The sequence below is a fragment of the Carcharodon carcharias genome, chromosome X, assembly GCF_017639515.1.
Source record: "Carcharodon carcharias isolate sCarCar2 chromosome X, sCarCar2.pri, whole genome shotgun sequence".
Taxonomy (NCBI): Eukaryota; Metazoa; Chordata; class Chondrichthyes; order Lamniformes; family Lamnidae; genus Carcharodon; species Carcharodon carcharias.
In genome coordinates this window covers 28,502,280-28,518,091 of record NC_054507.1, presented here as the reverse complement: position 1 = coordinate 28,518,091, position 15,812 = coordinate 28,502,280, and the positions used below count along the sequence as shown (strand labels likewise).

Genomic DNA, 15,812 nt, shown 5'->3' with positions numbered 1-15,812 from the left:
TTCCTGAAACTTGAAGGATAACCCCTGAAGGAGGTTTACCCGCTCACCCCCCCCCCCCCCCATTAGAGTTTGCGTTAACGACTTGGATCGTTCCGGAGAGACACGGAACCTAGGACGAGTGCGGCACCGCAGGAGACCCACCCTGTGGGAGGCGCCGTGGTTCGGACGAGGCGCAAAACCCGTCCGAGATCCCGCCTGGCACCACCCCCCCCCCCCCCCCCCCCCCCCCCCACCCCCCTCGGGTGGGACCTTGAAAAGATCCCGAGGCCGTGACTTTGAGTTAGCCAATGGTTGGAGCCAATGCTTATCCCTCAGTGGGCATCATCAAAGAGGCAAAACCACTGAACTATCCGGGGGGGGGGTGGGGGGGGGGGTGCAGGGAGCTGCCTGTGCGCAAATTGGCTGCCACGCTGCTCTTTGTCACAACAGTGTCAGCGATTCATTGGCTGCAAGGTTGCCAAAGGCGCCAGACAAATGCAAGTCGTTTCCCCCCACCCCCCTCCCCCCCACCTCATGGACGACACCCACCTGCACGAGGAACCTTGGTCACTCTCCATTGCAGGGTCAAGGCAAACTCAGGAGATGGCGTGACCGGAGCAAGATCGAGCCGCCAATGTATTGGACGGGTTTCGGGGCCGGGCCCAATGAAAGTGACCTTTCTCCCTGGGTCTTAGGATTGTCTTCCCGCACATCACCATCTCTTACCTTCCCCACCCCAACCCCCTTCCGCCTCCTTCCTTCGGATCTTAAACACGTAACCCGTACACTCAATCCTCTTCCTCAGTCACTACCCCGCCTGTGAACCACCTCGGGGCTCGACGAAGGCGACTAACTAAACTCCTGTTCCCCACCGTGGGGTTATTGCAGATCGACACCCACCCACCACCACCAGCACCAACCAGTGCTGCTGTTGTAGTGAACGTAGGTAGTGTCCCAGCTTAAGAGGGAGGGTCTCTCTCGTAAAACCCCTGATGAGGAGCCATCTCATTTCAGGGAACAGTTAAGATACTCCCTCTCTCTGCAGCCCCCGACACCCCACCCAACCTCTGTAACCCCCTCCAGCCCCTACGACTGGAATTGGAGGAGTGCTGAGATCTCAGAGGGGTTGTAGGGGCTGGAAGAGGTTACAGAGATAGGGCGGGGTGTAGGGGATGGAGGAGGTTACAGAGATAGGGAGGGGTGTAGGGGCTGGAGGAGGTTACAGAGATAGGGCGGGGTGTAGGGGATGGAGGAGGTTACAGAGATAGGGAGGGGTGTAGGGGCTGGAGGAGGTTACAGAGATAGGGAGGGTTGTAGGTGCTGGAGTAGGTTACAGAGATAGGGAGGGGTGTAGGGACTGGAGGTGGTTACAGAGATAGGGAGGGGTGTAGGGGGCTGGAGGAGGTTACAGAGATAGGGAGGGGTGTAGGGGCTGGAGGAGGTTACAGAGATAGGGAGGGGTGTAGGGGATGGAGGAGGTGACAGATAGGGAGGGGTGTAGGGGATGGAGGAGGTGACAGAGATAGGGAGGGGTGTAGGGGACTGGAGGAGGTGACAGAGATAGGGAGGGGTGTAGGGGCTGGAGGAGGTTACAGAGATAGGGAGGGGTGTAGGGGATGGAGGAGGTTACAGAGGTAACTGCTGCCAAAGACCGTCGCTGTCCCCAACTCAGGAGAGTGACGGTCAAGGGAGGAGTGTCCACCAGACATGGCCAAACGGGTCCCGTGATGGTGGTGGGGGTTGGGGGGTTGTGGGGGTGTGGCTGGGTGGGTGAAGGGCCGGTGTGGTGGGGGGGGGGGGAGTTGGCTGGGGTGGGGTGGGGGGGTCGGTGGTGGGGGTGAGGTCACCTTGCAAACCCTTCCGGCACTCACTCAGCGACAGGCGGCAAGAGCAGGACAGACGGTGTCAGTGCCGCGGGTCGTGGAGCAGACTCCGGGGGGTTGGAGTGGGGGGGGGGCGGGGGGGGGGGGGACTCGCTCGGCGCTCGGGCCGATCACCGGGCGTTGACCATCTTCTCGATCAGCCTCCTCCGGGCGACCTGCACCTCGGCCGTCAGCTCCTCGATTCTCCGCCTCAGGCGCTCATTCTCCTCTGTCAGCCTCGCCACCTGCCCCTCCTGCTCCCCTCCCCGGCGTCGCTCCCCACTGCAGGCGCAGCTCCCCGCCCTCCGCCGCTTGGTCCCGCGCCTCCTGCCCTGGCAGCTCGCCGGCCCCCGGGGGCCGCTGTTGGATTCGGAGGAGGAGGAGGAGGAGCCGGAGGAGGAGGAAGGGGGGTTCAGCGACGGGGGCTCGCGCTCCGAGCAGCCGCCGGACCGGTCACCCCGGGCCGAGGGAGCGTCAGACAGGTCTCGGCCGAGGTCCACGGTGCTCCGGCCCTCTCTGGCTGTGCCCTCGTCCTGCAGGGGCCTGGAGTCCAGGGGTCGATCGCAACGTCCAGGCAAACCGGACCCGAGCTGCATCACAAAAGAGAAATAGAACGGGGTTGAGGATGGTCTGCGCATGGAGGACAGGGAGCTGACCAGCGGGCTGGTCTGTGGGTGCTAACCCCCCCTTCCTGCAGCCCCGACAGCCGTCTCTATACAGAGATAGGGGAGGGTCGTAGGGCCTGGAGGAGGTTAGAGATAGGGAGGGGTGTAGGGGCTGGAGGAGGTTGCAGAGATAGGGTTGTAGGGGCTGGAGGAGGTTACAGAGATAGAGAGGGGGGTAGGGGCTGGAGGAGGTTACAGAGATAGGGAGGGTTGTAGGGGCTGGAGGAGGTTACAGAGATAGGGAGGGGTGTAGGGGACTGGAGGAGGTTACAGAGATAGGGAGGGTTGTAGGGGCTGGAGGAGGTTACAGAGATAGGGAGGGGTGTAGGGGCTGGAGGAGGTTACAGAGATAGGGTTGTAGGGGCTGGAGGAGGTGACAGAGATAGGGAGGGGTGTAGGGGCTGGAGGAGGTGACAGAGATAGGGAGGGTTGTAGGGGGAGGTGGCAGAGATAGGGAGGGTTGTAGGGACTGGAGGAGGTTACAGAGATAGGGAGGGTTGTAGGGGCTGGAGGAGGTTACAGAGATAGGGTTGTAGGGACTGGAGGAGGTGGCAGAGATAGGGAGGGTTGTAGGGACTGGAGGAGGTTACAGAGATAGGGAGGTGTGTAGGGGCTGGAGGAGGTTACAGAGATAGGGAGGGGTGTAGGGGCTGGAGGAGGTTACAGAGATAGGGAGGGTTGTAGGGGCTGGAGGAGGTTACAGAGATGGGTGTAGGGGCTGGAGGAGGTTAGAGATAGGGAGGGTTGTAGGGGCTGGAGGAGGTTACAGAGATAGGGAGGGTTGTAGGGACTGGAGGAGGTTAGAGATAGGGAGGGGTGTAGGGGTTGGAGGAGGTTACAGAGATAGGGAGGGTTGAAGGGGCTGTAGGAGGTTACAGAGATAGGGAGGGCTGTAGGGGCTGGAAGTTACAGAGATAGGGAGGGTTGTAGGGGCTGGAGGAGGTTACAGAGATAGGGAGTGTTGTAGGGCCTGGAGGGGGGTTACAGAGATAGGGAGGGTTGTAGGGTCTTGAGGAGGTTACAGAGATAGGGAGGGTTGTAGGGGCTGGAGGAGGTTACAGAGATAGGGTGGGGTGTAGGGGCTGGAGGAGGTTACAGAGATAGGGAGGGTTGTAGGGGCTGGAGGAGGTTACAGAGATAAGGAGGGTTGTAGGATCTTGAGGAGGTTACAGAGATAGGGAGGGGTGTAGGGTCTTGAGGTTACAGAGATAGGGAGGGGTGTAGGGTCTTGAGGTTACAGAGATAGGGAGGGGTGTAGGGGCTGGAGGAGGTTACAGAAATAGGGAGGGTTGTAGGGGCTGGAGGAGGTTACAGAGATAGGGAGGGTTGTAGGGGACTGGAGGAGGTTACAGAGATAGGGAGGGTTGTAGGGGACTGGAGGAGGTTACAGAGATAGGGAGGGGTGTAGGGGCTGGAGGAGGTTACAGAGATAGGGAGGGGTGTAGGGGCTGGAGGAGGTTACAGAGATAGGGAGGGTTGTAGGGGCTGGAGGAGGTTACAGAGATGGGTGTAGGGGCTGGAGGAGGTTAGAGATAGGGAGGGTTGTAGGGGCTGGAGGAGGTTACAGAGATAGGGAGGGTTGTAGGGACTGGAGGAGGTTAGAGATAGGGAGGGGTGTAGGGGTTGGAGGAGGTTACAGAGATAGGGAGGGTTGAAGGGGCTGTAGGAGGTTACAGAGATAGGGAGGGCTGTAGGGGCTGGAAGTTACAGAGATAGGGAGGGTTGTAGGGGCTGGAGGAGGTTACAGAGATAGGGAGTGTTGTAGGGCCTGGAGGGGGGTTACAGAGATAGGGAGGGTTGTAGGGTCTTGAGGAGGTTACAGAGATAGGGAGGGTTGTAGGGGCTGGAGGAGGTTACAGAGATAGGGTGGGGTGTAGGGGCTGGAGGAGGTTACAGAGATAGGGAGGGTTGTAGGATCTTGAGGAGGTTACAGAGATAGGGAGGGGTGTAGGGTCTTGAGGTTACAGAGATAGGGAGGGGTGTAGGGTCTTGAGGTTACAGAGATAGGGAGGGGTGTAGGGGCTGGAGGAGGTTACAGAAATAGGGAGGGTTGTAGGGGCTGGAGGAGGTTACAGAGATAGGGAGGGTTGTAGGGGCTGGAGGAGGTTACAGAGATAGGGAGGGTTGTAGGGGCTGGAGGAGGTTACAGAGATAGGGTTGTAGGGACTGGAGGAGGTTACAGAGATGGGGAGGGTTGTAGGGGCTGGAGGAGGCCATGGAGACTTTCAGAATCGAGGGTCCGGGTGCCAGTCTCGGTCTGGGAGCAGGGAGCAGGGGGCAGGGTGGGGTGGGATGGGGTGGGGTGGACGGTGACGTGTGGAAGGAGTGTTCGGACACGGTGGGGCAGCCGAGCTCCGGGCGAGCTGAAGTTTACGGAGGGTGGACGATGGGAGGTCGGCAGGGAGTGCGCTAGAATACTCGAGTCCGGAGGGGTGAAAGGCCCGGACAAGGGTTTCAGCGGCAGGGGCAGAGATGGGCGACCTTAGAGGTGCTGGCGGCTTTGTTCCCTTACCTGTGTATATTGTGGGGCTTGGCCGATCCTTCCTCCATCTTCTGACGGGTTTCCTACTGGCGTGGGGTAGAGAATGCTCTCCAGGTCATCGAGTAGGAGTTGGCCGAGTCTGTGAGCCCCTTCCGATGGGTTCCTCGGAGGCGTGGGGTACAGGACGCTGTCTATGTCCTCCAGCCAGAGCTGCTTTAACTTCGGGCTGTCTTCCGGTGGGTTCCTCAGAGGCGTGGGGTACAGGACGCTGTCCAGGTCCTCCAGCCAGGCCTCCAGCTCCTGGCCGGAGAGCAGCGCGGGAGTGGAAGGGAAGTGGCCGGCTGGAGTAAACCCCGCCATTATCAGGGTTATGTCCCGATTAAACTGCGCGAGATAAATCACACACAGGCAGTCAGACACAGCACAGCGTCAAACACACAGGCAGTCAGATACAGGGACACAGTGCGGCGTCAAAACACACAGGCAGTCAGACACAGGGACGCAGTGCGGCGTCAAAACACACAGGCAGTCAGACACAGGGACACAGCGAGGTGTCAAACACAAGGCAGTCAGACACAGGGACACTGCGAGGTGTCAAACACACAGGCAGTCAGACACAGGGACACAGTGCGGCGTCAAACACACAGGCAGTCAGACACAGCACAGCGTCAAACACACAGGCAGTCAGACACAGGGACACAGTGCGGCGTCAAACACAGGCAGTCAGACACAGCACAGCGTCAAACACACAGGCAGTCAGACACAGGGTCACAGCGAGGTGTCAAACACAGGCAGTCAGACACAGCACAGCGTCAAACACACAGGCAGTCAGACACAGCACAGCGTCAAACACACAAGCAGTCAGACACAGGGACACTGCGACGTGTCAAACACACAGGCAGTCAGACACAGCACAGCGTCAAACACACAGGCAGTCAGACACAGGGACACAGCGCAGTGTCAAACACACAGCACAGCGTCAAACACACAAGCAGTCAGACACAGGGACACAGCGAGGTGTCAAACACACAGGCAGTCAGACACAGAAACACAGCACGGTGTCAAACACACAGGCAGTCAGACACAGAAACACAGCACAACGTCAAACACACAGGCAGTCAGACACAGGTGCACAGCGTGATGTCAAACACACAGGCAGTCAGACACAGGAACACAGCGCAGTGTCAAACACACAGGCAGTCAGACACGGACACAGTGCGGTGTCAAACACAAGCAGTCAGACACAGGGACACAGCACAATGTCAAACACAGGCAGTCAGACACAGGAACACAGCGTGGTGTCAAACACATAGGCAGTCAGACACAGGGACACAGCGCAGTGTCAAACACAGGCAGTCAGACACAGCACAGCGTCAAACACACAGGCAGTCAGACACAGGGACACAGCGCCGCACCAAACACACAGGCAGTCAGACACAGGAACACAGCTCAGCGTCAAACACAGGCAGTCAGACACAGGAACACAGTGCAGCGTCAAACACACAGGCAGTCAGACACAGGAACACAGTGCAGCGTCAAACACACAAGCAGTCAGACACAGGAACACAGCGCGGTGTCAAACACACAGGCAGCCAGGCACAGGAACACAGTGAGGTGTCAAACACTCAGGCAGCCAGACACAGGCACAGTGCGGTGTCAAACACAGGCAGTCAGGCACAGGAACACAGTGCAGCATCAAGCACACAGGCAGCCAGACACAGGGGCACAGTGTGATGTCAAACACACAGGCAGTCATACACAGTGTGGTGTCAAACACACAGGCAGTCAGGCACAGGGACACAGCGCGGTGTCAAACACACAGGCAGTTAGACACAGGGAGACAGCACAGCGTCAAACACACAGGCAGTTAGACACAGGGAGACAGCACAGCGTCAAACACACAGGCAGTTAGACACAGCGTGATGTCAAACACAGGCAGTCAGACACAAACAGAGATAGCTTGCCAGTTACAGAACTCGAGCTGACCCACGCTAAGGTTAGTTACGCACCAGTGAACTTTGACACTCAGTGAGACTAACCGCCTGTACTCAGAGTGGCTGAACACTGACATGCGAGATCGGGAGGTCTCTCACAGGTAACTCTGGCCGTGCTCCAGACTCACGAAGGGACTCCAGATCTGAGCTAGTTCCCTGAGGCATCACTGTTTATAAACATGCTGATGGTGGAAGTGTATTTGGCCAAGGCCCCAGCTGTTATTTGCTGAGTCTCTGCAATGCATTTAATCCTAATCTCTAACTCCTAAACCGTTGCTTAATTACTGCAGGTTTAACGAGAGGTAATCTGATTGGGGATTAACGATGTTGGGTTTTCAGTTACAAACACACAGGGATCAAGTCCTGTATCATCTGCCACGGCTTCTCCTCCTGTTCGGGTACCTGCCAATGCTGCTGTCCACCAAGGATCCTTCCTCACCCTCCTCCACCCCCTCCCCCCACCTCCTCCCCAAACCTATCTCCCACCACCTCCCCCACCCCCTCCTCCACCTCCCCCACCCCCTCCCCAAACCTATCTCCCACCCGTCCCCCTCACCCTCCCCCACCTCCCCCACCCCCTCCCCCACGCCCCACCTCCCCCACCCCCTACACCTATCTCCCACCCACTCCACCTCCCCCTCCTCCACCCCATCTCCCCCTCCCCCACCCCCTGCCCCACCCCATCTCCCACCCCTCCCCCACCCCCATCCCACCCCCTCCCCCACCCCTGCATTTCTCATCCACGTGAAGCCCCTCCTCAATATCACCTAAACACATGGCCCCACCCAATTCTCATCGCCTTGTAACGCTGCTTATCCAACACCAACCCTCCCTATCTCTGCCCCCTCCAGCCCCTACACCCCTCCCTATCTCTGTAACCTCCTCCAGCCCCTACACCCCTCCCTATCTCTGTAACTTCCTCCAGCCCCCTACAACCCTCCCTATCTCTGTAACATTCTCCAGCCCCCTACACCCCTCCCTATCTCTGTAACCCCCTCCAGACCCTCCAACCCTCCCTATTTCTGCAACCTCCTCCAGCCCCTCAACCCTCCCTATCTCTGTAACCTCCTCCAGTTCCCACAACCATCCCTATCTCCATAACCTCCACCAGCCCCTACAACCCTCCCTATCTCTGTAACTTCTACCAGCCCCTACAACCCTCCCTATCTCTGTAACCTCCTCCAGACCCTACAACCCTCCCTACCCATGTAACCTCCTCCAGACCCTCCAACCCTCCCCTATCTGTCACCTCCTCCAGACCCTCCAACCCTCCCCTATCTGTCACCTCCTCCAGACCCTCCAACCCTCCCCTATCTCTGTAACCTCCTCCAGACCCTCCAACCCTTCCCTATCTCTGTAACCTCCTCCTGTCCCTACAACACTCCCTATCTCTCTAACCTCCTCCAGTCCCTACAACCCTCCCTATCTCTGTAACCTCCTCCAGCCCCCTACAACCCTCCCTATCACTGTAACCTCCTCCAGCCCCCTACAACCCTCCTGACCTCTGTAACTTCCTACAGCCGCTGAGATAGCTGTAGTCACCTTCCTTTGCTTCAACAATGGCAGCCGTGCCTTCAGCTGCCTGGGAGCTAAGCTCTGGAGGTGTACTCTCGACCTCACCTCCCTCCTTTAAGATGCTCCTTAAAACCCACCTCTTTGCCCACATTTTTGGTCGCCTGTCTATAATGCCTCCCTTTAACAAGGCCCTTTGAGAAGGGCCTCGGGGATGTTTGATTATAACTAAAGCAGTATACTCAACAGCGGGGCATCCACCGGGGTGGAGAATTCCAAAGACTCACCAACCCTCCGAGTGAAGAAATCTCTCCCCGTCTCAGTCCGAAATGGATTGTGACCTTCACACCAGCCCCCCCAACCCTCATCAAGTTGGTGGGGGCGGGGGGGGGTACATGTGGGGAGGGGGTTTGGGAACAGCCTTTCTTTCAATGTCAACACTGAGCCCTGTCCAGTCCTATTAAGCAGTTTACACGTTTCAATGAGATCGCCTCTCCTTCTTCCAAACTCCAGAGAACAGAAGGCCCGTTTCTCTTCCATCTCTCCTCCGAAGGACACCCCTCTCACGGGGATGCCCCCCCCCTCCCCCCCACGGAATGCGTTTAAGGCTGGGATGGGGACCGATTTATTTACTTATTTTTTTTGGGGGTGGGGAGGGGGAGAAAATCGAGGGACGAGGGGGAGCGGAGGGGAAATGGGAGTCCAAGCCTGCGATCAAGCCATGAACGGCGAAGCAGGCTCGACAGGCCATACGGCCCACCTCCCCTCCACCTCCCCCCTGCTCTCGTTCCCCGTGTTCCACGATCGACGCCGGGTCAACTTGCAACCCCAAACCGGCGGATTCCTATTCAACGGAAGGCTCCAAGGGGGCTCTGGGGCAAGCGGACGGACTAACGCAGTCAGGTGGCGGGTCTGCCGCCATCTTGCTTAGGGTTAGGGTCAGACGGCACCCCTCCACGCCCCACCCCCCCGAAACCCAAGAGAAATCTGCCATCTTTCCCCGGTCTGGCCCACGTGGCGGTGCGGTTGGCTCTTAACTGCCCCTGTGGATAGGGCCGAGCGAGACGCTCCGTTCGAGGTGGGTGGGTTGGGGGGGGGGCAACTAGGGACGGACGACAAACGCCGGGCCCGGCCAGAGACGCCCGCACCCTGTGAAAGAAGGAACCGTAGAACAGGAGAGACCTCCTCCCCCGCCGAGAGTGCCCAGGCGAGGCAGGGAGACAGCCCCCTCGAACCGAGAGTGGGTGACGTTGAAGGAAAAGGGGGAAGGGAGCAGCGGAGAGGTGGTGGGGGGGGGGGTGGAGTGTCGTTCCTTACCTTTCATCAAGTTGTCCACTTGCCGTTGGTTTGTCTTTTCAGAGCCTAGAGAGAATCAAGAGTGAATGAGCAGGTACAAGAGAGTTGGGGGGGCTTTGTTTTCCCCCCCACCCCCACCCCCCTCCCCCTCCCGACGAGAGAGAATCGGACCACCTCCCCCTCCACGTCCAACTACCATTACCACAGCTGGATCATGGAAATGGCTCGATGCAGGAACTGGAAGAGGCCAATCGGCCCATCGTGCCTGATCCGGCTGTCCGAACGAGCAACTCACCTAGTGCCACTGCACCCCCCCACCCCCCCCAACCCCACCCCACTCCCACCACCCCCCCCCCACCCCCCCACCCACCGGAACCCGGCAGGTTCTTCCTTTTCAGACAGTGGAATCTCCTCACTATCAACATCCTGGGGGTTACCCATTGACCAGAAACTGAACCGGGACCAGCCATATAAACACTGTGGCTACAAGAGCAGGTCAGAGAGGCTGGGAATCCTGCGGAGAGTCACTCACCTCCTGACTCCCCCCCCCCCAAAGTCTGTCCACCATCTACAAGGCACAAGTCAGGAGTGTGATGGGACACCCCCCACTTGCCTGGATGAGTGCGGCTCCCACAACACTCGAGAAGCTCGACACCGTCCAGGACAAAGCAGCCCCCGCTCGATGGGGCACCCCATCCACAAACATTCACTCCCTTCACCACCACCACCGACGCACAGGGGCAGCAGTGTGTGTACCATCTACAAGATGCACTGCAGCAACTCGCCAAGGGCTCCTTCGACAGCGCCGCCCAAACCCATGACCTCTACCATCTAGAAGGACGAGGGCAGCAGACACATGGGGAACACCACCACCTGCAAGTTCCCCCTCCCGAGCCACTCACCATCCCGACTTGGGAATATAATCGGCCGTTCCTTCACTGTTGCCAGGTCCAAATCCTGGAACTCCCTCCCTAACAGCGCTGTGGGTGTACCTACATCACACGGACAAAATCCTGGAACCCCCTCCCTAACAGCGCCATGGGTGTACCTACACCACACGGACAAAATCCTGGAACTCCCTCCCTAACAGCGCCGTGGGTGTACCTACACCACACGGACAAAATCCTGGAACTCCCTCCCTAACAGCGCCGTGGGTGTACCTACACCACACGGACAAAATCCTGGAACTCCCTCCCTAACAGCGCTGTGGGTGTACCTACACCACAAGGACAAAATCCTGGAACTCCCTCCCTAACAGCGCCGTGGGTGTACCTACACCACACGGGGGACTGCAGCGGCTCAAGAAGGCGGCTCACCAACGCCCCCCCCCCACCCCCCACCTTCTCAAGGGGGCAATTAGGGATGGGCAATGAATGCTGGGCCCGGCCCAGTGACACCCACATCCCCCATGAACGAATAAAAATCTCACCTTGGACCTCTTGTTCGTCACTGTGCTAAGGTACAGGTGTGTCTGCTGCTCTATGTCCTGATGCCTAAGCGTGCAACAAGAGGCTAAATTGTGACCCACCCCCACTGTCCCCCAACCTCTTTCCTACCTCTCAGGTAGATGTTAAAGATCCCACAGCCACTGAAGCACTCCCCCCACCCCCCACACCGCCCTGGCCAATATTGACCCACCACCACCCCCCGCCCCCACCGGCCAACGTCGTAAATAGAAAAGAGAAAATACTAACAGAAGATCATGGGGTGATTTAATCGCCTCGCTGGTTGCGGAATCTTGCTGTGCACAAGTTGGATTTCCCCAGGTAAACTCATGCCACTTTGTTGGGGGAGTGGGGGGAAAGGTGCCTCGTTTGTTGCGCAGTGCTTTTTGTGGGGGGAGGTGGGTGGGAGGGGAAGGGGGTGTGTGAACGACCCCGTGGGTGTGAGAAACGCTACACAAATGCAGGATCTTGAGACTCGAATCGTTCTCCCCCCCACCCCACCTCACCTCACAATCCGGCCAGCGTTTCTTGCCCATCCCTCACTCACCCCTTGAACCGAGAGGGGCGGTTAAGAGCCGGCCCCGTCGCTCTGTGTGTGTGTGTGTGTGTGTGTGTGTGTGTGTGTGGGGCCTGGAGTCACGTGGAGGGCCCGACCGGGGGTAAGGACATCAGATTTCCCTCCCCTAAAGGGGATGTTAGCGAACCAGGTGGGTTTTTTTTTTAACGAATATTGGTGAGGTCAAAGAGGGAGCGCCGCACTGTGGGAGGGTCAGCGCTGAGGGAGCGCCGCGCTGTTGGGTCAGCGTTGAGGGAGCGCCGCGCTGTCGGAGGGTCAGCGCAGAGGGAGCTCCGCAGAGGGTCAGCGCTGAAGGAGCGCCGCGCTGTGGGAGGGTCAGCGCTGAGGGAGCGCCGCGCTGTGGGAGGGTCAGCGCTGAGGGAGCGCCGCGCTGTGGGAGGGTCAGCGCTGAGGGAGCGCCGCGCTGTGGGAGGGCCGCGCTGTCGGAGGGTCAGCGCTGAGAGGGGGGAGCGCCGCGCTGCCGGAGGGTGAGCGCCGAGGGAGCGCCCCGCTGCTGGAGGGTCAGCGCCGAGGGTGCGCCGCGCTGTCGGAGGGTCAGCGCCGAGGGTGCGCCGCGCTGTCGGAGGGTCAGCGCCGAGGGAGCGCCGCGCTGTCGGAGTGTCAGCGCCGAGGGAGCGCCGCGCTGTCGGAGGGTCAGCGCCGAGGGAGCGCCGCGCTGTCGGAGGGTCAGCGCCGCGCTGTCGGAGGGTCAGCACCGAGGGAGCACCACACTGTCGGAGGGTCAGCGCCGCACTGTCGGTGGTGGTCAACGATGGGGCAGAGCGGGGAGGAAGGGACCCTGACTCAGATCGGACCTGTATCTTCTCCAACCACCCCCCCCCCTCCAATCCCCATCCCCTCACCCCGGACATCAGTGACCCAACAGTGTCACCCTGGTGCAGCAGCCTTCCAAAGTGGAACACGGACAAACTCCTCTCTACCCTCTGTCCCTCCTTCCCTTCCCCCTCACCCACACCCCTCTCCTCAACCCCCTACCCCATCAGACCCCACCCCAATGTTATCCGTTCCCAAGGAACAACCGGGGGAAAATCGGGATCTCCCCCCCACAACTATCTTCTTGCGCAACATGTGAAATCGCCCGTTCTCGATTTTCTTCCGCAAATCGTCCTCCTGCGCTCCAGTTGCGACGGTCGGGAATTCATCCAGCCCCCAGGTTTTTGTTTTAAAGTTCCGCCCGACGACTTGCGCCCAAAACGCACCGCTAAAAGCCAGAGCGGCTTTTTAATAGTCCCGATTTTAACCCCCACCCCCACCCGCCTCAATTTGCGCCCCCCACCCCGCCCGAAATTTCCAAATACAGATCGTCTAATTCATCCAAATTTGGACCGGTGCCAGGCATTTCAATTCCGTTTTAGACCGCAGTTATTTTTTTTTAAACCATTAGACTTACACCAGAATTTGACTAAATTTAGACGTGAAAATTGGTTGGGGATCCAGCGCAGAGACAGAGGATTGCATAAGAAAACCGGGAATTCGAAATTTTATATATATAAATATATATAGAGTGAGTTTTAATTACGTTATATAAAAATAACACTTCCAGTGCTTTGGAATCGGAAAGGCTTACTCTGGCGTTGCGATGAGGCCAGTGGCGGATTTGCGGCGGATTTCTAGCCGGGAGCTGAAATTTCATGTTGAGCATTGTCTGGTGTCCGAGTCCGACTGAGCCAGCCCCGAAATTCACCGGGTAGGAGAAGTGACGGCGGCGGCGGCGGCGGCGGCGCGGCCGCCCGCCCACTTTGGGAGGCGGGCGGAGTGAGGGTGGCCAATGGGAGACCCCCGCCGCCCACCCTCTCAGCCAATGGGGTGCAGCGGGGAGGCGGGCTCTCCTGAGTGACGCGCGGCTCCACCCCGCCCCGCGTGACTCAGGCGCTCAGGAGTTGCATGAGTCAGAGCTAAAAAGGAAGAGTTTCCTTCTGTCCAGAGCTGCATGATGCAATTTGCAAGCAATTTACTGGGAGGGACACGGAGAGAGAAGGAAGGGAGGGAAGGAGGGAGGGGAGGGAAGGGAGGGAGGGAAGGAAGGAGGGAGGAGAGGGAGGGAGGAGAGGGAAGGGAGGGAAGGGAAAATTATTTTCTTCAGCACAATGCCCATCTTGTAGGAATGCTGTTCTAAACTTGTTAAGTGACCTCGAGAGAAGGGGAGAGAGAAAGACCAAGCGCGGCACACACACACCGAAGCATTAACCCTCTGCTCCCCTGGAAAACCCTAGGCATCTGTTCCAGGCTTGGTAGGGGTCTGATGCAACTGGATGCACACCAACTAGGGGCAAGGAGTAGGCCACTCAGCCCCTCCAGACTGCTCCGCCGTTCGATAAGATCATGGCTGATTGGACTGTCACCTCAACCCTCCCACAGTGCGGCGCTCCCTCAGTACTGACCCTCCGACAGTGCCGTGTCCTCTCTGTCAGATTACTTAGTCCTGTAGCTGCATTGATAGTTGGATCAGTGATCCTAAGGGATCTTCCTGTTCTTATTGATCTTCCATAAGTTGTTTTTGTGGTGGTTAACAGTTGTTGTTCTGTAAGTTGTTGTTGGGGTGGTTAACAGTTCTGTAAGTTGTTGGGGTGGTTAACAGTTGTTGTTCTGTAAGTTGTTGTTGTGGTTAACAGTTTTTGTTCTGTAAGTTGTTGTGGTGGTTAACAGTTGTTGTTCTGTAAGTTGTTGTTGTGGTGGTTAACAGTTGTTCTGTAAGTTGTTTTTGTGGTGGTTAACAGTTTTTGTTCTGAAAGTTGTTGGGGTGGTTAACAGTTGTTGTTCTGTAAGTTGTTTTTGTGGTAGTTAACAGTGGTTATTCTGTAAGTTGTTGGGGTGGTTAACAGTTGTTGTTCTGTAAGTTGTTGTTGGGGTGGTTAACAGTTGTTCTGTAAGTTGTTGGGGTGGTTAACAGTTGTTGTTCTGTAAGTTGTTGGGGTGGTTAACAGTTGTTGTTCTGTAAGTTGTTGGGGTGGTTAACAGTTTTTCTTTAAGTTGTTGTGGTGGTTAACAGTTGTTGTTCTGTAAGTTGTTGTGGTGGTGGTTAACAGTTGTTGTTCTGTAAGTTGTTGGGGTGGTTAACAGTTGTTGTTCTGTAAGTTGTTGTGGTGGTGGTTAACAGTTGTTTTTCTGTAAGTTGTTGGGGTGGTTAACAGTTGTTTTTCTGTAAGTTGTTGGGGTGGTTAACAGTTGTTGTTCTGTAAGTTGTTGTGGTGGTGGTTAACAGTTGTTTTTCTGTAAGTTGTTGTGGTGGTTAACAGTTGTTGTTCTGTAAGTTGTTGTGGTGGTGGTTAACAGTTGTTTTTCTGTAAGTTGTTGGGGTGGTTAACAGTTGTTTTTCTGTAAGTTGTTGGGGTGGTTAACAGTTGTTGTTCTGTAAGTTGTTTTGTGATGTTTAAAAGTTGTTGTTCTGTAAGTTGTTGTTGTGGTGGTTAACAGTTGTTGTTCTGTAAGTTGTTGCTGTCAATGGTTGCCCTCAGCTGTTGTTGTCATCAGTTGTTGCCATCAGTTGTTGTTGTCGTCAGTTGTTGCCATCAGTTGTTCTTGTCATCAGTTGTTGCCCTCAGTTGTTCTTGTCATCAGTTATTGTCAGTGGTTGTTGTCATCAGTTGTTGCACTCAATTGTTGTTGTCAGTTGTTGTTGTCGTTTGTTGCCATCAGTTGCTGTTGTCAGCTGTTGTTGCCCTCAGTTGTTGTTGTCAGCTGTTGTTGCCCTCAGTTGTTGTCAGTTGTTGTTGCCCTCAGTTGTTGTCAGCTGTTGTTGCCCTCAGTTGTTGTTGCCCTCAGTTGTTGTTGTCAGCTGTTGTTGCCCTCAGTTGTTGTTGCCCTCAGTTGTTGTTGCCCTCAGTTGTTGTTACCACCAGTTGTTGTTGCCCTCAGTTGTTGTTGCCCTCAGTTGTTACCATCAGTTGTTACCATCAGCTGTTGTTCTCAGTTGTTGCCCTCAGTTGTTGTTGCCCTCAGTTGACATCAGTTGTTGTCAGCTGTTGTTGCCCTCAGTTGTTGTTGCCCTCAGTTGTTGTTG

The 15,812-nt window shown here is 57.0% G+C and overlaps 1 protein-coding gene across 3 annotated transcripts; it reads right to left on the bottom strand.

Moving 5' to 3' along the window:
- Positions 1–1,934: 1,934 nt before the first annotated feature.
- ddit3 (DNA-damage-inducible transcript 3) lies at positions 1,935–15,459 on the bottom strand. Of its 3 annotated transcripts, none has more exons than XM_041180559.1 (4): positions 14,194–15,459; positions 9,812–9,856; positions 5,019–5,372; positions 1,935–2,431 (listed from the first exon to the last, which is right to left on the bottom strand). In XM_041180559.1, the coding sequence occupies exons 3-4, from the start codon at positions 5,346–5,348 to the stop codon at positions 1,973–1,975; spliced, it is 789 nt and encodes a 262-aa protein (XP_041036493.1). In that variant the 5' UTR covers positions 5,349–5,372; positions 9,812–9,856; positions 14,194–15,459; the 3' UTR covers positions 1,935–1,972. The 3 variants fall into 3 exon arrangements, with proteins under 3 accessions (XP_041036493.1, XP_041036494.1, XP_041036492.1); XM_041180560.1 differs by lacking the exon at positions 14,194–15,459 and adding an exon at positions 13,332–14,186; XM_041180558.1 differs by lacking the exon at positions 14,194–15,459 and adding an exon at positions 13,380–14,186.
- Between the last annotated feature and the right edge of the window lie 353 nt (positions 15,460–15,812).

Coding starts and splice junctions, on each gene's coding strand:
- ddit3 (XM_041180559.1), bottom strand. CDS start 5,348: ATGGCGGGGTTTACTCCAGCCGGCCACTTCCCTTCCACTCCCGCGCTG. Junction 2,432..5,018: donor AAGCCCCACAATATACACAG/GTAAGGGAACAA, acceptor TTTGTGATGCAG/CTCGGGTCCGGTTTGCCTGG.